The 26,042-nt window shown below is 53.3% G+C and overlaps 1 protein-coding gene across 5 annotated transcripts in view; it reads left to right on the forward strand.

Annotated features, from left to right (window-relative positions):
* Nucleotides 1–16,718, forward strand: part of COLEC11 (collectin subfamily member 11) — a 30,908-nt gene extending 14,190 nt beyond the window's left edge. For 2 of the 5 annotated variants that reach the window (XM_045548978.1, XM_045548979.1), the window contains exons 4-7: nucleotides 10,923–10,994; nucleotides 13,466–13,519; nucleotides 15,593–15,688; nucleotides 15,802–16,718. In XM_045548978.1, coding sequence (XP_045404934.1) covers nucleotides 10,923–10,994; nucleotides 13,466–13,519; nucleotides 15,593–15,688; nucleotides 15,802–16,211 — 632 coding nt within the window. In that variant the 3' untranslated portion in view covers nucleotides 16,212–16,718. The remainder of the gene's footprint in view (nucleotides 1–10,922; nucleotides 10,995–13,465; nucleotides 13,520–15,592; nucleotides 15,689–15,801) is intronic. The other 3 variants (XM_045548980.1, XM_045548981.1, XM_045548982.1) reach the window with 3 other exon arrangements.
* The last annotated feature ends 9,324 nt before the right edge of the window (nucleotides 16,719–26,042 follow it).

Consider the following 26,042-nt stretch of genomic DNA (forward strand, 5'->3'; position numbering starts at 1 on the left):
ATTAATGTTTTATGGTTTTCAGATGAGATCGGGCATGTTCAGGGTGGTATGGCCGTAGACTGTGTTGTAGTTTTCAATGTACAGGTGGACAACACTTCCTTGGTTAAATTTATTCCTAAGTATTTCTCTCTTTTTTTTGGTGCTACTGCAGATGGGATTGTTTCCTTAATTTCTTTTTCCGGTAGTTCACTGTTAATGTATAGAAATGCTACTGATTTTTGTATATTGATTTTGTATCCTGCAACTTTATTGAATATGTGTATTAGTTCTAACAGTTTTTTCGTGAAGTCTTTAGGGTTTTATATATATAAGATCAGGTCATCTACAAACAGGCAATTTTACTTCTTCCTTTCCAATTTGGATGTGTTTTTCATTTCTTTTTTCCTTTTTCTTTTTTAATTTTTTGCCTAATTGCCCCAGCTAGGACTTCCAGCACTGTGTTGAGTAGAAGTGGCGAGATCGGGCATCTTTGTCTTGTTTCTGATCTTAGAGTAAAAGCTTTCAGCTTTTCACCACTGAGTGTGGTGTTAGTTGTGGGCTTGCCATATATGGGCTCTATTGTGTTGAGGTACATTCCTTGCATAGCTAATTTGTTGAGAGTTTTTATCATGAAACAATGTTGTGTTTCATCAAATGTTCTTTTTGCATTTACTGAGAGGATCATATGATTTTTATTCTTCATTCTGTTAATAAGGTGCATCACATTTGCTGGTTTGCATATGCTGAACCATCCGTACATCCCAGGCATAACGCACATTATCATGGTGTGTGATCCTCCTAATGTACATGTTTTGCCAGTTAGGTTTATACTTTCAGTGGTTTTGATACTGCTAATTAGCATCCTTTTGTTTCAGCTTGAAGAACTCTATTTTTACATTTCTTGTAAAACAGGTCCAGTGGTGATGAACTTCTTTAGCTTTTGTTTATCTGGGAAAGTCCTTATTTTGCCTTCATTTCTGAAAGACAGCATTGCTGGGTAAAATAGTCTTGGTTGGACATTTTTTTTTTTTTCTTTCACTGCTTTGAATATATCATTCCACTCTCTCCTGGTCTACAGGGTTTTTGCTGATAGCCATATGAAAGTTTCCTTGTACGTGATCAGTTTCTTTTCTCTTCTTGCTTTTAAAATTCTCTCTTTTATTTGTTTTTTTACAGTTTGATTGTAATGTATCTTGGTGAAGTCTTCTTTGGATTGAACCTGTTTGGAGACTTTAAGTTTCGTGTACCTGGATGTCCATATCTCTCCCCAGTTTGGGAAGTTTTCAGCTATTATTTCTTTAAACAAGCTTTCTATCTCTTTCTCTCTAGAGTCTCCTTATGCAACTTCTGTAATGTGAATGTTAGCTGTCTTGATGGCTTTCTTCATTCCTTTTCATTGTTTTTTCTTTTCTTCTCTTCTGATTTGATATTTTCAAATGACCTGTCTTTGAGCTAACATATTCTTTCTTCTGCTTTATCAAGTCTGCTGTTGATGTTCTCTACTTCATTTTTTTCTTCTTTTTTTTTTTTTTTTTGAGACAGAGTCTCGCTTTGTTGCCCAGGCTAGAGTGCCGTGGTGTCAGCTTAGCTCACAGCAACCTCAAACTCCAGGGCTCAAGCGATCGATCCTTCTGCCTCAGCCTCCCGAGTAGCTGGGACTACAGTCACGTACCACCAGGCCTGGCTAATTTTTTCTATTTTTAGTAGAGACGGCGTCTCACTCTTGCTCAGGCTGATCTCAAACTCCTGACCTCAAGGGATTCTCCTGCCTCAGCCTCCAAGGGTGCTAGGACTACAGATGTGAGCCACCACACTGGCCTCCAGTCTTTACTGACTGTCTTTGGGAGAGAAATTCCTTCACCAAACAGCCTGGCTAGGGATTCTGAGGCTCTCCGAGACCTTTTCTATGCACGCTTCAGCTCCATAACTTCTGTTCCTTTTTATGGGGGGGAGGTGAATTCTTCAGATTATATCCCTCTGTTGATACCACAAAGCCATTCTGGGTGCTGAGAGCCTCTCATTTGTTTTCTCTAGGGAAGTGCTGTGAAATGCTCAAGTCTGTGTGCCTTCTCTCCATCCTGCACAGTCAAGCTGTCTGTCTGTAGGATGCTTGCACTCACCATCCACGGGGGTGCCCTTGGGGAGCTGGGGAGGGAAGGGTGAAGCATGTGAGCATTTGGGTGCCTGTGGATCAGCTGGGGTAGTCCACAGGTGAAGCATCCCAACCGGCTTGTGGACAGGCTTCCCGATGGAACCTGCAGAGCAGTTATCAGGGTCTGTAGCCTCTCTTCCCTGCTCCTAGCCTCTCCCAACTACTCAACCATGCCAGTCACCTCTGGATTCTAGGTGGGGTGAGAAAGAAACAGGGGTCTCTGGGCAGCATCCTGCATGGCTAGGGGAGCTGGGCGCTCACTCACTATACTTTCACTTACTCCTGTGGGCGAGATTGTGGGTCAAGGTGGTCTCCGTTGGTGCTGAGCTGTGCTGCCTTGGGGAAGGAGTGGTACAGGTAAATTGAAACTGCTCTTACTCTCTTCAATGCATCTATTGTTGGAGCTTTTGCTCCAGTGGTGTGCTGGAACTTCTCCACTGGACTTTCAGACTCCCGCAAAGGTACTCTCATCCATGAGTAGTTGTCAAAATCAATGCTTTTGTGGGAGGATGACAGTAGAAAGCTCCTGTTCTCCCATCCTCCTGATATCACCTGTATGTGCATGCCTTATCTCCCTAATTAGATTGTAAACTCCTTGAAGGCAAGAATTTGTGGATCACATTCTGCCATCCTGCAAATAAGTGAGTCAAAGTCTGTGACCTAGTATAATATTTGTTCGTAATTATGGTGTTGATGGATTCACAAAGGGTCATAAAGCGTACACTGGCTACCGTAGAGATTTGGGGTTAAAGTTTGATCATTTCTTCATTTTCAGCTTTCAAAGGAGCTTAGTAAAATGGTCCACAAACACAACAGAATTCCAATCCAAAGCTGCATGTTTTCTCTCTTAAAACCTCTGAGGAATCCTCTCTCCCTTCCTCTTTTCTTCTTTCCTTTATCCTCCTACTTAGGAGTGGCAGGGTGGCAGCAGGCGTCTTTAGGTGCAGATCCCTGTCCACACTGGTGCTCAGGTGTGGGCCAGGCTTCCAGTGCTCAAGGTGGCCTTGGGGACCCTGCTGAGGGTGGGCGTGTATGGGGGTTGGGCCCGAGGCAGGATGTGGTGGACAGTGACTGTCGAGATGGCTTCCTCGCTGCTCCATGGGGGGTGCAGGGCCATGGCCCCAGCCCAGGGAAAGGGTAGGGGAAGGGGTTCAGGAGGCCACTGGATAATTGAAGGTTTCTGAAATGTGGGGACCATGAAGGGCTAGGAGTCCATAGATGGATGTGACATTTGGCATCCCAGGGAGGCAGCTTAGGGGAGTAATACTGCGGGATTTAGCATTCAGGGGTCTACACTGTGTCATTTTTTTGGCCCTATGACTTTGCAAAGGTTATTTAATATCTATCTCTGGTATCTTAGTTGTCAAGTGGGGATAGTCATAATGTCATATTTATCTTTTCTAACAGTCACAGTCACGCATGGCAGCTTCTGACCTCCCCAACAGGAAGTGCACTTCCTAGGAATGGACCTTTGTAGAAATGGGACCATAGGATGATAGAGCTGGGAGTGCCACTCTATTGGGCTCATTTACTTGGATCCCAAGACTCAGAGGATAAGTGACCAACCTGCCCACGGTCACATGGCCAGAGAAGGCCTGGAGCCCAAGTGCCATGTCCAAATCAGTATAGCTTGCTGGGAGAAACGGGGTTAGGGCCGGTGTGGACCCATCCTCAGCTAGGAGAGACCACAGACGTCGAGCTGGGGGATCAGGGTTTGCCCTGTGGCTCCACGGCTTGCCAGTCACATGAGGTTCTGAGCCTCCGTTTTTACATCCCTGTTTCCACTGAGAATGACAGTGGGGTGGGTATGGGCACATGTCCAAGTGCTTCTTGAACGGGGCTCCTGAGGAGGAGGGGAGCACCTGTGAGCCGGAAGAGCGTGGTCTGGGTGCAACAGGTCCATTCAGACACCAGCCCCCCAGCTTCCCAGCTCCGCGGCCCCTGCAGATCAGTTTCCAACCTGTGACACCAAAATAACAACACTGAGCGTGGCTGCCCATCGATGGGCCACTGGGTGCAGATCCACGTTGCTTTTGTTGTTGTACCCACAGAGCCTGCCATGGAACCTAACACTACGAAGGTCCTCAACCAATTGTTTGAAAAATATCTTGAGATTTAATATCTTTGAGTATCTCTGAGCTCTGTGGCCGTGGCTGAGACCTATGGCTGAGGGCCCTGGGTCTGTGCGGTCGGACTCCCTTCCCCAGGTGGGGGAGCTGCCCCCCTGGTCCTGGACAGCGGTCTAGGGCGGAGGCTTCTGGCTACGCCAGCTGGGCTGCATTCCGTGCTTGTCTCGGAGTGGGGGCTCTGCCTCTCAAACGGTGGCTCACAGGACCACCAGGGCTCTCGTTAAATGCAGCTCCTGGTTTGCGGGCTGTGTGTGGGGGGCCGGCCTGCAGGGGGGCTGCGTGCCGGGCCGGGAGAGAGCCGTGCTGCTGGGTTGCCTTTTCTGAAGTAACGAAGCCAGGCCAAGGGCCCAGCAGAAATCTCCTGCTGTTCTTTGTTGTTTATTGAAATAAGAACCATTTCCACATTTGTGGACTCCACGGCTGTGTGGAAATAGTACAGAGAGTGGCTTTGCTGACCCGACCTGCTAAAAGCATATCGTCTCAGCCTTCTTGGCTTTTGGTTCCCAGACACACGCTAAGATGAGAGTGAGGAAGCCGCCCTGGCCCCCCCATCACAGAAGCTGGGCCCCTCCTGGCACAAGGAGGGGGAGGGCGACCGTGACGGCTTTCTGGTCTCTGTCATGTGCACACCCTCCTTCCTTAGAAATTGCGGAGGAAGCTGAACCCCAACGCTCTTTCTGTCCCGTCTCCACTTCCCAGGACTGTGTGATGCCTTCGTTAGAATTAGTAAGAATTACGCACCTGCTGTGAGCTGCCCCCACTCCTGTGCGTGTCCAGAGGACAGACGTGTGATGGGCTGTGGGACGGGACATCGGGTGGCTCCCAGCGCTCTGGGGTGCTGCAGCCAGCAGCTCCTGCGGCTTAAAGGGGGGGATCTAAGCATGTTGGAGCCCGCGGGGGCAGGGGGGGGCCTTGTGTGCTTCCTGCAAAAAGCTCGCTGTCGTTTGGAGGAGCCTGAGACCTTGGAAGTAGGAAGAAGCCTCAGAGCTCTTGTTCTAATCCGCTCTCCTTAGGGAACCTCTATTGTTCTGCCCAAGGCTTAGTTTCCAGTAAACATCTGCAAGTTAATGCAAGTCTGCTACAAAAAAGGCTGCGGGTTGCTGTGAAGTAGAGAATGTGTTGACAGTCTCAGTGGATTTTAATGGTTCTCATCTTCTTCTTCTTCTCCAGCAAATCCAGAATAGAATATTCTTATCAGAGACAGCAGCTCACACCAGCACCAGGTCCCGGTGTGTGTGTGTAGCAGTTGGTGTGGAGGGTGAGGTGTGGCGAGAGGGGTCTCCCGATTGCTTCCCGTGGTCTGGGTCTAAACTCAGCTCTGTGCCTGCCAGGTTTACAACCCTGAATTGTGTGGGGATCAGAAGTGTGCTTATGTGCATGCACCTGTGCATGTGTGTGTAGTATGTACGCACAAGGTGCCATGAATGTGCATATAGTATGCATGTTTATATGTATATATATGCACACACGCATATATGTAGGCCTGCATTTTTGCAGGTGTATGTGTATGGCATGTAGGTGTGCATACATATGTATAAGTTTGTCTCTGTGCTTGTATGTATGTACATGTCTGTACATACATGTGCATATATAGTGGTATTTGTGTGTGTATGTATGTGCATGTCATGTGTATATGTTTGTGTATAGTAAGTGCATATATGTGTGTATGTGCATAACTGTGCACATGTATATGTATATATGTGAATGTATGTATATGTGGTGTGTATAGCATGTATGTGTGCTTGTGTTTGTTCATGTGTGTATGCATGAGTGTACATGTTTGCGTGTATGTGTATGTTTGTGTGTGTGTATGATTATGTATGGTTGGCACCATGACTTCGGCCCCCAGTTCTTACACTTGCAGCCGTCCCGTGGTTGCTGCCGTTTGGGGGTGGCTTTGGTGCAGGCTGGGGCCTGGCACGGAGGCGGAAATGCCCGCGGTCCACAGCAGGGATGCGGGTTTGGAGCCCTGGACGTGCCTCAAGGGGCCTCGGTGTGAGTGACATCCACGTCATCAAGGGCCACCCTGTTCCTGACGCTCACAGTGACCCGCAGTACTGAATGCCACGAGGACACCGTCTTACAGACGAGGAAGCCGAGGCTTAAAGAGGTCGCAACGCATCCAGGGGTCCGAGGGTGGGCACAGGGGTTCAGGCCGGCCTGCATGCGCTCCGCTCACCAGACACTCCAGTCTCTTGCTGGGTCATGTGTGACCTGCGGGCGTCACTTCACTCTTACTTGCTTTTCCTCTGGAGCAGAGGGACAGGGGCTCGGCCTGCTTGGGCGACTGTAACAGATACCGCAGACAGGCAGCTCAAAGTGCAGAGACTTGTCCCTCACGGTGCTGGAGGCTGGAAGTCCGAGACCGCGGTGCCGGGAGGGCGGGTTTCTCCTGAGGCCTCTCTCCGGGGCTTGCAGACAGCGTCCCCTCGCTGTGTCCTCACGTGGCCTTCCCTCTGCACACGCACAGCCCTGGAGTCTCTTCCTTTCCTTGTGAGGCCACGGTTCCACTGCCTCAGGGCCTACCTGTCACCTCACTTAACCTTTATGGCCTCTTTGAAGACCCAGTCTCCAGGACAGCCACGCTGGGGTTAGGGCTTCAACCTGTGAATTTTGGAGGGACACAGTTAAGCACGTAACAGATAGTAATGATAATACTGTGAAGTTGAAATCAATGAATACACCTCAGTGTGATTTCCTGGCACACAGGATACTTGGAAGTATTCTATTCACCTCTGAAAGGTGGAAAAGTGAACGGAGCTGCCTTAGGATTCCAAGTGCGTCTACCACTAACTCTTGTTTGCAGTGGTGCCTGCGAGGAGTGGATTGTAGCGGAGTCTCAACGGGACAGTCAAAGAGAGCTGCCCACAGGGTCTAGACGGGCCCTACCCGAGCTCTAGTGCCCATAATAATCTCTTGGGAAACGTGTTAACGTGCAGACGCATGTTCATCCAGCCCCCAGGTGATATCCATGTGGCCTGTCCATGAACCTCTCCCCAACTCTGAGAGTTTCTGCCTCTGACTAATAATATTAGATTATTAAGTATGAAATGTCGATTTCCTTTAGTACTACATTTGACAGTTAATATCTGTGACAGTTCACTTGGACACTTGTTTTATTTTTATTGTAAAGGTCCATCCTCATTCTTTCAAATGCACATTCTGACTTGTGATTATCTTTCTAATTTTTTTAGAACAATTTTTATTCAACCATAGGTAAGTCAAACATTCGTATTATTTTCAAATATGAGTTCTGTCATAAAACCAATACAACACAGACAGCTCAGAATATCAACAAAGTGTTTGGAAAAGATGTGGCTAATGAACACACAGTATGTCGATGGTTTAAAAGTTCCATTCTGGTAATTTTAATTTTAAAAATGAGCCACGTGGGCAACCTGAGACCAAAGTGGATAATGAAAAACTAAAAACTGTAGTGGAAGTGAATTCATCTCAGCCTACGCATAAATTAACAAGGTTTGACATTACTATTTCAACAATGTTAGACCATTTAAAACAAACCGGCAAGGTAAAGAAGCTGGGTAGATGGGTACCACATAAATTAAACAAACGTCAAAAGAGAAATCATCTTGAAGCTTGCCGTTCTTTGCTGTCATGACATAAAGGTGAACCATTTCTACACTATATTGTTACACGTGATGAAAAATGGATTCTTTTTGACAATCAATCACAAGCATTCTGTACCATGGTTGGATAAAGATGAAATGCTGAAACAGAGTCCAAAACCGAATATTCATCAAAGAAAGCTAATGGTGTCTGTCTGGTGGTCCAGCACTGGTATCATCCCCTACAGCTTCATGAAACCTGGTCAGTTGATGACAGCGGATGTCTACCGCAGCCAACTGGATGACATGATGAGGATGCCTGCGATTAAGCAGCAGAAATTGGTCAACAGAGACAGGCCAATCCTCTTGCAAGACAACGCTTGACCACATGTCACACAAAAAGTGCTGCTCAAACTACAGAGGCTGGACTTGGAAGCTCTCTGTCATCCACCATATTCACCACACCTTGCACCAACTGACTCCCACTTCTTCCAGGCTTTGGAACACTTCTCGCAAGGAAAATACTCAATTCTCAACAGGCTGTGGAAAACACCTTTGGCGATTTCATCACCACTCGCTCTCCAGGCTTCTTCGCTGCTGGCATCAACGAGCTACTGTTAAGAGGGCAAAACTGTGTTGACAGTTTAGGCGCCTACTCTGATTAATTGTGCTGCTTCTTGTTTGAGATACAATAAAATACGCTTTTGATTCGAAATCAGACATTCCTCACACACAGTGCGGTGGTCTGGCTGTGTCCCCACTGCCCCAGCGGACTCTGAGCTCTGCCACTCGCCACTCACATGGGCTCGTGCAGCACACAGTGCCTGTGCAGGGATCGCGCGTCCTGGCTGGGCCGGTCAGGGTCTCCCCTGCTTCCCTGGGAGCCCCCAGGCTTGTGTGGCCCCAGCTTCAGACCAGCAAACCACGGCTCTTGTGCTGTTCGACGAGTTGTTTTTATTGTATAATCAAATAAGAGAACTGACATGGAGGTGTCTTGTAAATCAGTGCTAATGTTGGCCATTTCTGTGGGCCGTGTGCATGTGTGTATGTGTGTGTGCATGTGTGTGCGTGCACACGTGCGTGTCCATTTCTGCCGGAGCTCACTCCCCAAGCCTGTGCTCTGTCCTCTGGTTTCCATCTGCTCTGAACTTAGGGAAGGTTACGTCTACTTAACAGAACGAGCTGGGCGTTCCTGGCAGGGCTCTGAGCACGCCGTTGGGGTCCGAGTGGGACGGAGCACCGTCTGTATGCAGCGTGAGTCCTTCCCACCAGCCCTATCCTGCAGAGCCACCTGTGCTGAATTTTGTTTAGTTTCTCTAACAGTGGGTGTTATAAATGATTACTAAATCCTAATCACTCGTAAACATGTCCGTGACAAAGTTATTAAATTAGGACTGGTTGCCTGTGTGTCTTCCCAGTTTCCCCCGTGTGCGCGTTTGCTGTTGCTGGTTCAGTGGTGGCCGGTGGCAACAACCACAGACTGGCAGGAGCAGTCGCCCAGGGGCTAAGAACTTTGTGGAACAACAGCTGAGCGTGGAGAGATCCTGTCCTCTGACCTAACTTGTTCTTCAGTCTTGGGTCTGTGATCAGAGGGATGCCCTGTGGGGCCTGGTGCCCGTCTTGCTAGGAACGAGATGGGGGTGGGATAGGGGGACGGAGGACCCGCACCCTGCTCAGCACTCCCGTGATGACAGGTCACGTGGAGCCAGGCGTTTTGCTGTGGAACTGGTCAAATTAGGGGATGTCTGATGAAGCACTTGGGGACCCTCCCCCGGCCCCCTCGAGTTCACCGTCACACACCAGAGGGGCCCAGTGGCTTTGCCAGTTGACCACCCATGTTCCCAGGGCGCCGGCTGAGTGCGGTTTGCAGAGTTGTGGGTGCTGGGTTTGGTCTGAGTGCAGGGACAGGAGCTGGGATGCAAGAAGGACAACTGCCCTCTCCTCACAATCACGGAGCGGACAGACCTTGGCTGCGGTTGGGACTTTAGGGACACCCATTTGGCCTCCTCCGTTCCATGGTGTGTGTGACTTTTAGGGGAAGTACATCTCCCTTTGGCAGCTATATCAACAGGTGAGCCATGAAGAAGGGTCTAGTGACAATCACACATGTGACCTTGAAGAGATTGAGAGCTGTTGTTTTTGTTTTGGTTTCCTTTTGTGTGTGTGCATGTGTGATGTATATTGGATCACCTGTGCGTGTGTGATGTGTGTCAGATCACCTGTGCATGTGTGTGATGTCAGATCACCTGCACATCTGTGTGATGCATGTCAGATCACCTGTGCATGTGTGTAATGCATGTCAGATCACCTGCACACGTGTGTGATGCATGTCAGATCACTTGTGCATGTGTGATGCATGTCAGATCACCTGTGCATGTGTGTGATGCATGTCAGATCACCTGTGCATGTGTCTGATGTATGTCGGATCACCTGCGCATGTGTGTGATGCATGTCAGATCACCTGTGCATGTGTGTGATGTATGTCGGATCACCTGCGCATGTGTGTAATGCATGTCAGATCACCTGTGCATGTGTGTGATGTATGTCGGATCACCTGCACATGTGTGTGATGCATGTCAGATCACCTGTGCATGTGTGTGATGCATGTCGGATCACCTGTGCATGTGTGTGATGCATGTCAGATCACCTGTGCATGTGTGTGATGTATGTCAGATCACCTGTGCATGTGTGTAATGCATGTCAGATCACCTACACACATGTGTGATGCATGTCAGATCACTTGTGCATGTGTGATGCATGTCAGATCACCTGTGCATGTGTGTGATGCATGTCAGATCACCTGTGCATGTGTGTGATGCATGTCAGATCACCTGTGCATGTGTCTGATGTATGTCGGATCACCTGCGCATGTGTGTGATGCATGTCAGCTCACCTGTGCATGTGTGTGATGTATGTCAGATCACCTGCGCATGTGTGTAATGCATGTCAGATCACCTGTGCATGTGTGTGATGTATGTTGGATCACCTGTGCATGTGTGTGATGTACATCAGATCACCTGTGTGCGTGTGTTGTTGAGGAGGAGGCCACTGCATCACCTGAGCACCAACCAACCTTGATCTTGTTGTTTTCTGCAGGAGACATGGGGGACAAAGGACAGAAAGGCAGTGTGGGTCGCCATGGAAAGATTGGTCCCATTGGCTCGAAAGGTACTTGTGATGCGGTTCTCGCCTCAACCCCTCCCAGGCTCCCAGCCGAACACTGGACACCTGAGATGGATCATGGACTGAGCCTTCTCACCTGTGTCTTGTTTGTGTGCATTTGCGTGGTCGATTCCGTCGCAGTGCCTGCGCTTTGGGAGTGTCAGTGAGCTGCTAGTTCTGTGCCCACTGGGGTGGGGGGAGGGGCTCCCCGCTCGGCGGGGTTTGCTCAGTGCCCCAGGAAGGAGGGTCTGGAGCAAGTGTGCTTGGGCAAGATCTTGACTTTTCAGCTACAACTTCCTTAATGAGTTTGTTAAAACCCTCAGAGCCTCTTTTAAGTAATGGGTGGACCGTGCTGGGAAGCAATGTGTCTCTCCAGCCAGTGTGTGTTTCTTTGGCTTTTTGAGATGATGGGGTGGCCCTCAGAGAGAACAGGGCACAGATGGCAGCAGGTGTGGGAGTGGCAGCTCTGGTGACACCTGGGCTCAGGTAACACCTGCCATTCCAAATCACACCATCTCTGCTGCATTTGACTCGCACCACGTTGGTGAGGAGGGTAGATTGGGTCACATTCTCCCCGTGACGAGGACAGCGAGGCCCAGGACAGTTAAGGGTTGCTCAGAATCACACGACTCTCAGGCCGCCCCTCCTCACCCAGCCAATGCTCATTCTCTGAACCCTGGGTTTGCTCCCTACCTGTGCTGGACCCCAGGGGCAAGGAGCCGGCAGTCCCTGAGCTCTGCACATGTGACCTCATGGAAGTCCCCCCCAGATCCTGCTGTGGCGCCAGCAATGTGGACGCTGGGCTGGGGAGGACAGTGGTCGGCGTGGAGCTGCCCTGAGACCCGGAGGCAGGGAGAGTCTGGCTGGGCTGCCCAGTTCCGGTGCAGGCTTCTCGTAGCTCACGCCTCTGCCTTGGAGCGGTTGACACAGGCACGGTGAGGCCACACCTGGGGCCATGGACCTCCCCTCCCCCAGCCCTGCCTGTCCCTGGTAGAGGGGCCTTTGGCCAGGAGGGGGAGGGGAGGGCGACCAGCTCATCTGCGATGTCCTGCCCTACGGTGGCCGACTCAGCAGAGGACATACGGACAAGCATGAGGTCGGGAGGGAGACGGATGCTTTAAGAAACTTCAGTGAAATTGTGGCAAACATTTAGGACACAAAACTCACCATTTTAACTGTTTTGAGTGTACAGTGCAGCGGCACTAAGCGTATTTGCCATGTTGTACAGCCATCGCCACCGTCTATTCCAAACTGTGTCATCGCTCCGAGTTTACCTTTTCGAGGTGTTTCACACAAGTGGAATCCTCACAACATCTACCCTTTTGTGTTCGGCTTATTTCACGTAGCGCAAGGTTTTCAAGGTCACCTGTGGCAGCGTGGCAGGTCCCCTCCCTCCTTGCGGCTGAGCGCTTTGCCACCGCACGGGTGAACCACACCGTGTCTGTCCCGCGTCCTGTTTGTGCCTGTGCGTGGCGCTGCCGTGCAGGCGGGGTGTGAACCTCAGTACGCCGCGCGTGCGGGCAAACCTCAGCGTCTCGCCAAGGACAGCTCGCCGGGCCCCTTGCTTGGCTCTGCTTGTTCGATTGGCTCCGTGTCTGAGATCGTCACCCGGGGTCCTTGTCCAGCTGCACTTGCACCTTCCGGCCCCTGGAGTTGGTGAAGAACACCACGGAGCCAGGCGGGCGGCCACTGCCAAGCGCTTGCCCTCGTACGCGAGGGAACCTGAGCCCACAGACGCCGCAGTGGCGGCTCCTCCGCAGGGACGTTTAGGTTCTCTCGGTGCGAGGAAAGATAGTGCTTCAGGAACGTTCATGCGACTTAACAGAAACACTCCTTGTTTAATTTTGGAGCAGCTAGAAAGCTTTGTTGCCATCATTCTGTCCGTAAGTTGAGAGAAGTTGAGGGCACCGTGGTTCAGTGGCTTGTCCCATCCCAGGGGCCAGGACGGAGTCCTGGGTCCTCGAGTCTGGGCCCTTCGAGGACACGGTGCTGCCTCAAGAGGGGCCAAGAAGGACTTTGATTGCAGCGTGAGGCCGTGAGTCCTGCTGATGGCTTATCGCTGAGGTCCACCCTCGCTCTGCCCTGCGTGTTCTGTCTGGACTTTCTGCTGTCACAGGGCACGTGCAGGAGCTGGCGTCAGAGTCCTCGCCCCTTCCTCACGGTGTTAAGGACTCACGAGATGACGTCTGCAAAGTGTTCTGTCACGTATCTTGGATTTTCCAGAATTGTCTTAAAGAATGATCATCTGATAATCCCTACAACCCCACGATGTATGTACAGCACACACAATACAAATGGAGTGGGAAGAACTGGTTATCTATGGGACAGAGCCCCTGTACTTCCCAGCACAAACAGGGCCTGGGAGAAACCCCAGGGCATTATGCACAAAAGCAAAAACATTTTAAACCTTGATATTTTAGAGCTCATGCGACATGTCCACCTCTGCTTGGTGACTGTGACTTGCTTTTCATTTTTAGGTGAGAAAGGAGACACTGGTGACATGGGACCCCCTGGCCCTAATGGAGAACCAGGTATGGCCGAAAGGGTCCAGGGATTTTTAATAAAATATATTAAAAATTGTTGCTCCTGAAAAAATGTAAACCATTAAATACAACTACAACGGGCTGGAAAGCGGGGTACACACGACTGACGATCGCACCCTCAGGTGGGTGCTTCAGTATTTGATTTCCTTCTCGCGGAATGTGGGAGTGACCTCAGGAGTGCGGTCTGCCTGCCCACCCGTGAGCTCACGTCTGTGCCCGGAACCAGGCTCGGCCACCCCCGCCCTAACGCCAGCAGCCTCGATTCTTATCGCTCCCCGGGCACTGGGGACCCCTGCCCTGTACGTTCTGGATTTTTCCTCTTTCGTGACATCCTTGCAGCTGCTCTCCCACGACCTCCCACTGAGACCTCCAAGGTCACCAGGGACCTCTGGGTCCAGCTCAAGTGGACTTGGCTCTGCTTCCCGATGCCGAGTGACCAGGACGTGGGACCTCTCATTCCCTCAGCCTGCCCGTCTGTCCGTCTGTCCGTCCTCCTTCCCAAAGCTCCCTCTGCGGCTCCTCCGCCTCCCCACAGGGCAGTGTGCCCCCTCCCTGGAGCTCACTGCCCCCCGCACACCCCACAGCCCACACCCCACACCCCACACCTCACACCCCACACCCCAGCCTTCCCACACACCCCACACCCCACACCCCATCCCACACCCCCCACCCCACCCCCCCACACACCCCACCCCCCACCCCACACACCCCCCCACCCCACACACCCCACCCCCCCACCCCCCCGCACCCCCCCCCACACCCCACCCCCCACACCCCACACACCCCACCCCCCCCCACACCCCACACCACACACACCACAGAGCTGAGGAGCCGGTGCTGCTCCCCGCAGGGGGAAGGTGGGTCCCAGGAAGGAAACAGAGGAACGGCCGGCGGAGCTGGGTGGTTGACTTTAATTGAGTTTGTCATTCAGCCCGCAGGGACCGATGCAGCGCCATGCGTTCTGGGTGCTCAGCTGGCACTGAGGTGCCAGAGGGGCTCCCTGTCCAGCCGGGGGCACAGGTACTAGCGTTTAGAGCCAGAATCGGCCAGACTGCCTGCCTGGGCTCACAGCCCGGCTTCTCCACGCCCTGTCACGTTGGCCAGGGCGACTGTGGGTCTCCATGTGCTCTGTGACAGAGGGGTGACTGCAGCGTGTGTCTGGGTGCGTGTGAGCTGGCCCGGCTTGTGAATGCAAAGCGTTTCGAGTGACATCTCCACCTAGAAAGGCCCAAGAAATATGAACCATTATCTCAGCAGAGGAGGTGGCTTCTCGCCCACTCTCATCCTCCCTCCCGCCTCCCCAGGACACTTGCTGTGTTCCCTCGGGTGTGCAAGGATGGCGCCGAATTCATCTCATGTCCCGTCCTACCAGCTCCCCCCCAGCGTCATTTAGACACACTCAGTGCTTCTCACCTCAAAGCACAGCCACGCAGTTGGAAAGCCCAGCGCTGCCCGACTCTGAGCCCCTCTAGCAGGATAGTTCTTACCCCCGGCCTCAGTCTCCCCTCCTGCCCCTGACCTCTGAGCACTCAGCCGTCCTCCACTTGACCCTGGCAGCCCCTGGCGCCTGGGTGGTCCCGGTGTGGGCACTGCTCTGAGCTCCCTCCCGAGCTCTTCATTCCATGGACGTGCCCACGAGGACGTGCCCACGAGGCCCCGACTGCCTGCTCTGAGCGTCCACCTGCAGCTTGGCAGGTTCCCCTCCCCACGCTCAGCCAGCCATGCACGGCCCCCCCTGAACCCCAGCATGGGAGGCGGGTGTCCTGCAGCTGCTGCGGCCGGACCCCCACACTCAGCCACCACTGGGTGCCGCGGGCGCTGCCCCCTCTTCTCCCAAACCTTCTGGCCTCTCTCCCCGCCCCCCCCCAGCGCCCTCATCCCTGCGGCCGGAGTGAGGCTGGAGAGCCTCACCCTGAGCTCCCGCCCTCGGTCGCAATCCTCCCACGGCTTCTCCTGCCTGTAGGATAAAGAGCAAACCTTTATCTCCTGTGGGGTGTTTGTCAAACGGACTGTGCAGTGCGGGGTCCTGCGCGGCCTCTGACCGCGGGCCTGTCCCTGCAGGCATCCCGTGCGAGTGCAGCCAGCTGCGCAAGGCCATCGGGGAGATGGACAACCAGGTGTCCCAGCTGACCACCGAGCTGAAGTTCATCAAGAACGGTACGTTGTCCCCGCGGCCCTGCCCGCGCCCCAGCCCGCCCGCCGCGCTCGCCACCGGGTGTGGCCGGGTGTGGCCGCGAGTTTGTTGCAGACAGCAGGTGCTCACTTTCCAGCACTGCCCTCCCCCGCAGCTGTCGCCGGCGTGCGCGAGACCGACAGCAAGATCTACCTGCTGGTGAAGGAGGAGAAGCGGTACGCGGACGCGCAGCTGTCCTGCCAGGGCCGCGGCGGCACCCTGGGCATGCCCAAGGACGAGGCCGCCAACGGCCTCATGGCCGCCTACGTGGCGCAGGCCGGCCTGGCGCGCGTCTTCATCGGCATCAACGACCTGGAGCGGGAGGGCGCCTTCGTGTACTCCGACCGCTCGCCCATGCAGACCTTCAACAAGTGGCGCAGCGGCGAGCCCAACAACGCCTACGACGAGGAGGACTGCGTGGAGATGGTGGCCTCGGGTGGCTGGAACGACGTGGCCTGCCACGTCACCATGTACTTCCTGTGCGAGTTCGACAAGGAGAGCGTGTGAGTGGGCCCTGGCGCTGAGTGGCACCTCCGCGGCTGTCCCTCTGCAGGGACGGAGGCGGCCAGCTCCTAAGGGCCTCGCCCCCCAGGAGCGCAGAGGCTCACCCAGCCCAGGGTCCCGGTCTGAGCCGCAGAGAGCCCTGTGCTTAGGAGGAAGAAGAAAGTGTTCCCGGTGCTGTTTCTGACAAGCACAGTTTTATTTCCTGTATTGTTGCCAGAATGTGCATTATCTGATTATTATTACTCAGAATTGCTTTTCCGTAGAGCTCTTGCCTTCGTCCAAACTATAAAATAAATCTTTAACTATTGCAATAGTTAAGTACAAATAACGGTAGCAGGGTCTTGAGTTACTGCCTTTCTTTTCATTTCTGTATGGAAAAGAACCCACCTACCTTTGACCAAGTTTCTGTAAATTATGTTAACATACAGGTTCCTTTTCATTTTTATCCAAGGAGAAACAATTTTGCTTTGCTTCAAACTCAGATTCCAAAATAACAACAATAAAAATTCTTCTGACTTTACTACTAGATGTGTGGTGTCATTTGTTCTCTGTGTGTGTTTTTCTTTTTCTTTTTTTTTTTTTTTTTGAGGCAGCGTTTTACTCTTTCACCCAGGATAGGATGCAGTGACATCATAGCTCACAGCAACCTCAGACTTCTGGGCTTAAGCGATCCTCCTGCCTCAGCCTCCCAGTATCTGGGACTACAGGCATGTGCCACCATACCTGGCTTATTTTTCTATTTTTAGTAGAGACTGGGTGTCACTCTTGCTCAGGCTAGTCTTGAACTCCTGACCTCAAGGAAGCCTCCTGCCTCTGCCTCCCAGAGTGCTAGGATTACAGGCATGAGCCACCACGCCTGGGCCTAATTTTTTCTATTTTTATGGGTAATTAACTATGAAATATCCAATTTCAAATCAAAAGTGTAGTTTATTATATCTTCAACAAGAAGCACTACAATTAATCTAAGTATGCGCCTAAACTGTTGACACAGTTTTGCCATCTTAACAGTAGCTTGTTTATGCCAGCTGCAAAGAAGCCTCGAGAGCGAGTGGTGATGAAATTGCAAAAGGCATTTTCCACAGCTTATTGGGAATTGAATATTTTTCCTTGCAAGAAGAGGTCCAAAGCCTGGAAGAAGTGGTAGTCAGTTGGTACAAGGTCTGGTGAATATGGTGGATGACAGAGAGTTTCCAAGTCCAGGTTCTGTATTTGAGCAGCATTTTTTGTGCTGCATGTGGTTGAGCGTTGTCTTGCAAGAGAACTGGCCTGTTTCTATTGACCAGGCTCTGCTGCTTAATCACAAGCATCCTCATCATTTCATCCAGCTGGTTGCAGTAGACACCAGCTGTAATCAATTGACCAGATTTCATGAAACTGTGGTGAATAATACCAGTGCTGGACCACCACACGGACACCATTAGCTTTTTTTGATGAATATTCGGTTTTGGACTGTGTTTCAGCACTTCATCTTTATCCAACCATCATGCTGAACACTTGTGATTGTCAAAAAGAATACATTTTTCATCACATGTCACAATACAGTATAGAAATTGTTTGCCTTTATGTCATGACAGCAAAGAAAGGCAAGCTTCGAGAAGATTTCCCTGCTGATGCTTGTTTAATTCATGTGTCACCCATCTATCCAGCTTCTTTACCTTGCCCATTTGTTTCAAATGGGCCAATATTGTTGGAATAGTAACGTCAAACCTTGCGCTAATTCACACATACATTGAGATGGATTTGCTTCCACTACAGCTTTCAGCCCATCATCACCCACCTTGGTTTCAGGTGGCCCACGTGGCTCATTTTCAAGATTGAAATCACCAGAATGGAACTTCTCAGACCATCAACGTACTGTGCGTTTATTAGCCACATTCTTCCCAAACACTTCACTGCTATTTTGAGCTGTCTGTGCTGCATTGGTTCCATGACAAAACTCATATTCGAAAATAACACAAATTTTTGACTTATCCATGGTTCCACAAAAATTGCTCTAAAAAAATCTGCAAGATACTCACAAGCCAAACCATGCATTTGAAAGACTGAGGATGGACCTTCACAATAAAAATAAAACAAGAATTGGCCGGGCGCGGTGGCTCACGCCTGTAATCCTAGCACTCTGGGAGGCCAAGGCAGGTGGATTGCTCGAGGTCAGGAGTTCGAGACCAGCCTGAGCAAGAGCGAGACCCTGTCTCTAGTAAAAATAGAAAGAAATTATCTGGCCAACTAAAAATATATATAGAAAAAATTAGCCGGGCATGATGGTGCATGCCTGTAGTCCCAGCTACTTGGGAGGCTGAGGCAGGATCACTTAAGCCCAGGAGTTTGAGGTTGCTGTGAGCTAGGCTGACGCCACGGCACTCACTCTAGCCTGGGCAACAAAGTGAGACTGTCTCAAAAATAAATAAATAAATAAATAAAATAAAACAAGAAGTGTCAAGGTGAAATGTCAGAGATACCAACTGTCAAACTTATACTTAAGGAAATCAGACATTTCATACTTAATAACCTTTAATAGTAGAGAGAGGGTCCTGCTCTTGTTCAGGCTGGGCCTGAGCTCCCGACCTCAACCTATCCTCCTGCCTCGGCCTCCCAAAGTGCTGGGATTACAGACCTGAGCCACTGCATCTGGCCCATTTATTCTCTTAATTTCTTCAATAGTTACATTAGTCAGAGCTGCCCTTGGTTCCTTGTCACTTGGGCCTCTCCGTGGGCAGCTCACAGCATGACGTGGCCTCGTCAGAGCAGCAGGGGAGAAGCCAGGGAGAGAAGTCACCACCTCCCGTAACTGGACCGGGGAGGTGGCATGTGTCGCCTCCGCGCTGTTCTCTCCACCAGCAGAGAGTCACCAGGTCCAGCCCACACCGGGGTGAATGCCGGGGGCAGAGACCCCGGGAGCCATTTGAGAAGCTGCCTGCGCACTAACCCACAGTTCTTCTTCTTCTTCTTTTTGCATTTCAGAATCCCTAATCAGTATCTTTACTTTCCAAAGAAAACACACATCCAGGCACACGCAGCCCCGATGGGTACTGTGGTTTCTGCGTGTCTTGCCAGGGAGGCCTGGGCTGTCCTTTTCTTGTAGAGGGAACCGCCCTGGAAGGTCAAGATAGCAGCTCCCTCCCCCGGCACCCCCTCTGGAGAAGAGGTTTGCTCACAGAGAATAAGAGAGAGCGTCCCATTCTGGGGCAATGGCAGTCATGGTTACAGCCAGTTTGTGAAGGCGACATTTCCCTGCAGGGGAGAGGGCTGGCGTGCATTCTACCTGAAGGGATAGATTCGGGTTCCCTAGGGTTCTCCAGGGTCCTCCCTGTAACTGGCCCACGGCGTGTGCTGGTGCTGTCTGCTCCTCTTCACAAAACCCTGCAGGGATCGGAGCTCAGGAGGCTGGAGCAGAAATGCCACTGCTCTGGCCACTGCGATTGCTGTAATAAAGTCCTTTGTCTCTGACCTGGGAGTCTTGTGTCTTTTGCCAGCATCCATGAGACTGGGGCTGTAAGTTGAGAAAAATCTCAGATTCTTCCCAGGTTTAGACAGGAGTTTCTTGGTATATCCATGCATTTAATTATCCACCTCATTGGAAGGTCATAGCAAACAAGTTTATTCAGGTATCTTGGATCCAAGAGGTGCCTGGTTTGGTTGGAAAGAGGAGTTCTTTGTCTTTGTGGAGCAGGAAGCAGACTCAGGTGGAGGACAGCCCGCCAGAGAGGCGCAGGCCACTGCCTCGCCGTCAGAGGGGACCAGGCGGACGCTGCCAGGTTCCCCTTCATCTGCCCAGACTGTGTCTAGGAGAGTCTGAGTCTCCCCACTCCTGCTTGTGTCCTCTGCTGCTTACAAGTTACTCCCTCCACGGATTCATCCGTCTTCCCGCTCACCCTCTCGTTCACCTGCTACGCAGACAGTTCTCAATCTCTGTTTCTGACGGCGGCAGACCAGCGTGGCAGCTCCCCCCGGTATCTGGAATGTAGCTTCACGTGTTGGGGATGCCGCGGTGCGTGGGGGACACCGTGTGTGGGGAGGGCTGTTGCTGAGCAGGTCACCTCAGTGGCAGGCGGGTAAGTCCTCAGCACGTGACTGGTCGGGGGCGGGGGGGGGCGGACCTGGGGGAGGCGCGGCCCAGGGAGGTCTGCAGCTGGCGCTTCAGCAGCAGCACAATGGACCCCTCTGCCCTGCGATCCTCCAGCCCACGGGACCCCCGCTCTGCAGGTCTGCGACGGGTTGGAAGCAGTCGCACCTGCCTTCCGGTTGTTCCGCTCCCGCACCCCCTGCACCTGTCCGGGCCTCAGTCTCCCCGCCGTGCAGAGGGGAGGTTGGACGGAAACACCTCTGACCTTCACAGTCATGTCTCACGTGAAATTGGAGGGGGGTCTGCTACTACGTAGTCCCCTCCCCTTGGCTTCACTTGGGGAATCGTGTTCACGTCAAACTCAGCAAAGGCCCACGTAGCCTTTATTTGTGCCTGGTTAGCATCCCCTTATGTGATTATGACTGTTTAAAGCAGATTTGATCTTGTGCAGGCACCTGGGCATGAAGTCAGGAACGCTGCCCCTGGCTCAGCTCCCGCAGCTTCTCAGGAGGGGACCCATCGTGCAGAGCGCAGAGCCCGATCTGTGAAGCAGGGGGAAATGGTCTGATGCGGGACAGAGCCGGGATTTATTAGGTGCTGCATTGAGGCATGACCAGAAATCTGGCACAGGTATTTTTTTCAGAGCTCTCCGTGAGGTGTGGGCTGAGACAGATGAACACAGACACAGCCGGGGGCTGCCGGGCGGAGACTGCAGACCTGTGATGCCACACTGCCACCACGCGGGCAAGGACGGGCACAGCCACAGGCGTGTGCAGGGTTGCAGAGCTGCGGGTGCTCACAGTTCTTTTGGATGGTGTGTGCGCGCGTGTGTGTGTGTGTGTGTGTGTGCGCGCGCGTATATGTTCACACAGGTGTGCATGCACATTCACGTGCATATGTGTGCATGTATGTGTGCATGTGCATGTGTGTGCGTGCACAGGGGAGGGGAGCAGTTGCAGACAGCAGAGAGAACAAAGAGCAGGGTGTGGAGGCAGGCGTCTGTCCCTCGGTGTCACACTCGTCAGAACACACTCAGCCTCTCTCCGTGTGACTTCTCATCCTCAAGTAGCAGACTCAAGACCAGTCAGAGAAAGAACTGGTTGCTCTGACTGTTGGTGGCAAAGACAAGCTCTAGGTGGAGGAACAGTACCCAGCACCTCGGCAGCACCGGCAAAAATCTCCCCGTAGGCTGGGAGGCGGGAAGGGAATCGTGGGCACCTCTTCGCGCAGGCTGGGATCCCGACAGCTGTCAGGCGGCTCCCCACGTTCTGTCCGGGCAGCCACTCGTCCGGGGGTTTGACATGCCGCTGTCCCAGGCAGCCGCACGCCAGGGTCAGGTCAGGGTCACCGTTTGGACAGCGGCCCCGTGGCCTCCTGTGCACCCATGGGGCAGAGGCAGGTGAGGGCTGGGGACATGGTGAAGGCCAGGCCAGGTCACGAGGCACGACCCAGCTCGATCCAGCAGATCTGAGCCAAGGGCAGGGCATGTTTCTTAGCTGTAAGCAGGAAAATCCAGGTCTGGCTAATTTGGGCAGAAAGGGAACGTGTCAAAAGCTTCCTGGGAGTTCACAGGAATCTGGGAGTCTGCAGGACCAGCTTGGGCTACGCGGAAGGGCACAAAGCCCATGAATCACGCTGCAGACGGGCCTGCGTGGGTCCCTCTGCTGCTGGCGGCTGCAGAGGCTGTTGCTAGGCTGCCACCCCCGTTGCCATGGAAGCAGCAGTGGCTGTGTCTGCATGTCACCAGCTTCTCGTTCAGAGCCTGGGGCGGGTCTGCTTGGGTACCTAGGGTTCAGGGCCATTTTGTGTGGCTGCACATGTTGTGCACTGCACAAATCCAGAGGCGCCACTCATAGAACTACAACCTGCACAACCATACATGGTAGCGTTGTATGCGTCTGTGCTCTAGAGACAAAAAAGGCCAGGAAGCACGTATTTTCCAATTCCTATGGTAGAAGGAAAGTGCTGCTTCTTAAGGATGGAAATATCCCAAGCATAGTGTATCACTTAGCTTTTGCTGTGTAATAAACCACCCCAAAACTTAAACAATAACCATTTATTTCACCATTAATCCTAATTCTGTGGCTCAGCAATCGGGACTGAGATAAGCAGGTGGTTCTGGTCTCGCTGGGCTCACTGTCATGTCTCTGGTCCGCTGCTGGGGTGGTTGGTCTTGGACGCCCCAGCTGGGAGGCTCATTCTGTAGCCTGAGCACGTTCGCAAGGTGGCGGCAGCATTCCAGAAAGTGAGAGTGGGCACACGGAAGCCTCCTGAAGCCTAAGCTCGGAGGAACATCGCTTTGTCACATTCTATGGCCAAAGCCAGTCAGGAGCTGAGCCCGGGTCGCAGGGGTCGGGAAGGGGACCCCACTGTGGCGGGAGGGCCGTGCAGGTGCCCCGCACAGGGCTGTGGTGGACTGCGCCGTGTTTGCCATCTGCCGCAGGCGGGAAGTTCAGATGTAAAACACAGGGACAACGTCCACCACGGCAGGGTTTGGGAGGAGGGTGGGGCACTCCAGGGCGTCAGCGAGGGACGGGCCGTGTGACAACTGATGGGAGAGCACCTGCTCCCTGGGGGAACGCCAGGCCCTGGGAGCGGGGGCACGGGTGCGTGTCAAAGACGGCGGTTTCTGGCAGTGCCTTGGGCTCGAGTGCAGCAAGGGTGCTCCGGGGCCCCTCTGTGCCAGGCCACGCCAGGGCTCTGCCCCTCCTCGGTGGCCTGGAGGTGTCCTCATTCCCCTCATCCCACTGGCCAGGCTGGTCCCCCGCAGGCCCGAGGCTCAGTGAGAGCTGAGCCTGTGTCAGGACTTCCCTTTGTCCTTCCCTGTGGCTCCCTCCGGGTTGCAGCCTCAGGCTCAGTCTAAACCTTTCTCACCTCTCACTCCAGGCTTCCTGCTGGCTTGTCACCTGTGGTGTGTCAGGAATCATCCCACAGTTACCGTGTATTGTCCTGCATGGTTTCCGTGGCTCAGGAATCTGGGAGCAGCCTGCGGGGTGGTTCTGGCTGAGGGATGCTCACAGATGGCCTCAGGGTGACCGGCAGGGCCACGGCCTCATCTGCAGGCGGGGCTGGGGGTCAGCTTTGTGGGTGGTGCACTCGCACGCTGCGAGGCAGTGCCGGCTGTGCATGGGGGCCTCGGTTCCCGCCATGCGATCTCTCTGAATGTCCTTGTGACAAGGTAGCTGCTTCCCTCCAAGCGATGATCCAAGAGCCCCTGACGGGAGAAGCCACAAAGTCACAGGGCAAAGGGGTGTGGGCGCAGGAGAGGCGGGGGCCATCGCTGCAGCTGCCACACACGGAAAGGAAGCAGTGGCTGCCGTGCCTGTGCAACCTCGCCCCCGCAGCACACTGTCCTTCTGTGGCATCCTGTTGGTCACACCGGCCAGCCCACTCAGCAGAAGCGCTTCACCCACGGGTGTGAGTCCCTGCAGGCGAGACTATGCCACCCTGGAGGCTGGCCCAGGCCACCCACGCTTGTTCCCTCGGGTGGTGCTTTTTGTAGGTGAAACCGGTCCTCCGACCCACACACTTCACAGTGTCTGAATGGGGCTGCAGGGCAGACGCGCTCCCTGAGCACTCGCTGGGAGCCAGACAGCGGAGAAGCTCTGGGACCGCACCGTTGGGGTGGTGACTCTCAGTGAGCCCCCAGGCGCTCAGCAAACGCAACCCCATTTTCTGTGAGTTTACATTCAGCCAAACGGGAGAAACTTACTCTCAGTCAGTTCTGGACTTCACACCCCATTTCCCCGGGGACGAGGCATCTAGAACACACCCGGATGGCACAGAAGAAAGGCTGAGTGATTGTTCTTTCAGGCAAATGTTGGCACAGATGAGAAGCACTTTGCATTAACTGTCTGTTGCTGCACATGTTCCCACTGCGGGTTAGAGGCTTAAGCCAGCATTTACAACCCTCTGTGTCCCCAGCCGGCACCCGGGCCTGGCTTCAGCGGCCCCTCCCACCGGCTGCCGTCAGGGTGCCGTGGCTGCTGTCGGCGCAAGCCTCTGGGAGGGGCCCGACTTCTCACCCGCTCCCACGGGCACGGCAGGACCAGCTACTCACCGGCTACGGGCCTCTCCGTAGTGTGGCTCACGACACGGCAGCCAGCGCCATTGGGGACGTCAGAGGAGAAAAGCCAGACACACACACACACATACAGACACACACACACACACACACACACATAAACACACACACATACACACACACACATACAGACACACACACACACATACACACACACATACACACACACACACACACGACAGAAAGAGACAGAGACAGAGGGAGAGACAGGGAGAGAGGGAACACACTCCCAGGATGGAAGTCATCAACTTCTATAACCTCACCTGGGACGTGACCTGTCACCTTTGCCGTGTTCTGTTCCCTAGGAGTGAGCTGCTGACTCGGCCCACACACAAGGAGAAGGGATGGCAGACAGCGTGCGTACAGGAGCTGGGGGCCGTGGGGCCCTCCTGGGGTCTGCCCATCCTGGCGTGGCCGGGTGCCCAGCGGTGCTGTGTCAGGGTGGGTGATGTGTAAAATATGAACAGCTATGAGACTGTTAAAGCAATGACAAGTTTTAAGCATTTGCCTAAAGGGACAAGATTCAGGAAACCACTAACCTCTCCCAGCTGGAAACAGAAGGAAAGCCACAAATGTCCCCCTGAGCACCGAGCCTGTGCTTTTGTCGGACCACCACGAAGCCTGTAGCCCACTCTAGTGGGGGCTCGGCTGGTGGCCGCTGCCGGCACAGCTGCGAGCTTCCCCGGAACAGGCTGAGGAGCCGACGCTGCCCCAGCGACAGGCCCCTGCCGAGTGCGTGGGAGACGCCCCCAGCCAGGGTGGCCTGGTCCCCTGCCTCCTGGGACCCTGGGGAGGCCATGGAGCAGGGTGCTAAGCTTATTCTGTGGCTGTTCCAGCCCTTGTCACCACAAATCCTCACGTCTGGACAGGACGAAGGAGCAAGGAAGCCCCAATGGGGCTCTAGAAGGGCCTCCCGCCCGGCCCAGGCCGCCTCTCCGGCCCCGCTGCGCCTGCTCTCACCCTCCCGCTGCCCCCAGAGTGGTCCCGCAGGACGGCCTGCCGCGCCACGTGCGATGGGACGTTCTCCGTCTGCGCAGCCTGCACAGAGCCACTCGGCATGCAGGCCACTGGGCACTGGGCGCTTAGCTCCCCAGTTAGAGGAGCTAACGTTTTAATTCCTTTTGCTTTTAATTAAATTAATCCAAATTGTAGGTAACTATTTAATTTTAAATAGCTACTGGCTACCACATTGGATGGTGCAGCTCACAGAACCCAGGTCCCGGGTGGCCCACGGGCCGGTGGCCTCGTGTTGCCGCAGAACGTGCGGAAATCCCGACTCTCAGGCCCATCACAGGTCCTCAGACTCGGAATCTGTGTTTCCAGCACGTCCTCAGCGCCCCGAGTGCACGGGAGACTGCAGAGCCGCTCTTGGCTCGGAGGGAGGGGCCGGGTGGCTTTCTCTGGCCCCGGGTGTTCTTCTGTGGCTTTAACCTATGCCACCACCTAGACTAGTGAAACCAACAAGACAAAAATGGGCCCTTCTGCTCTCTGCTCTTGCAGGGAGAGGTTGTGGGGTGACAGAAACTGCCAGGGATAAAACCCCATCCACTAATTTATTAAAACACACTCCGCTACATGCAGCAGCACAGGATGTGGTTTGTGTTCTTGAAGGATTTTGTCTGGAAGGCGACACAGATGTGTAAACACCACCTTGAAGGCCGGTGGGGGGAGCTGGACGCATCTGCTC

The sequence above is a fragment of the Lemur catta genome, chromosome 4 (assembly GCF_020740605.2).
Source record: "Lemur catta isolate mLemCat1 chromosome 4, mLemCat1.pri, whole genome shotgun sequence".
Classification (NCBI taxonomy): Eukaryota; Metazoa; Chordata; class Mammalia; order Primates; family Lemuridae; genus Lemur; species Lemur catta.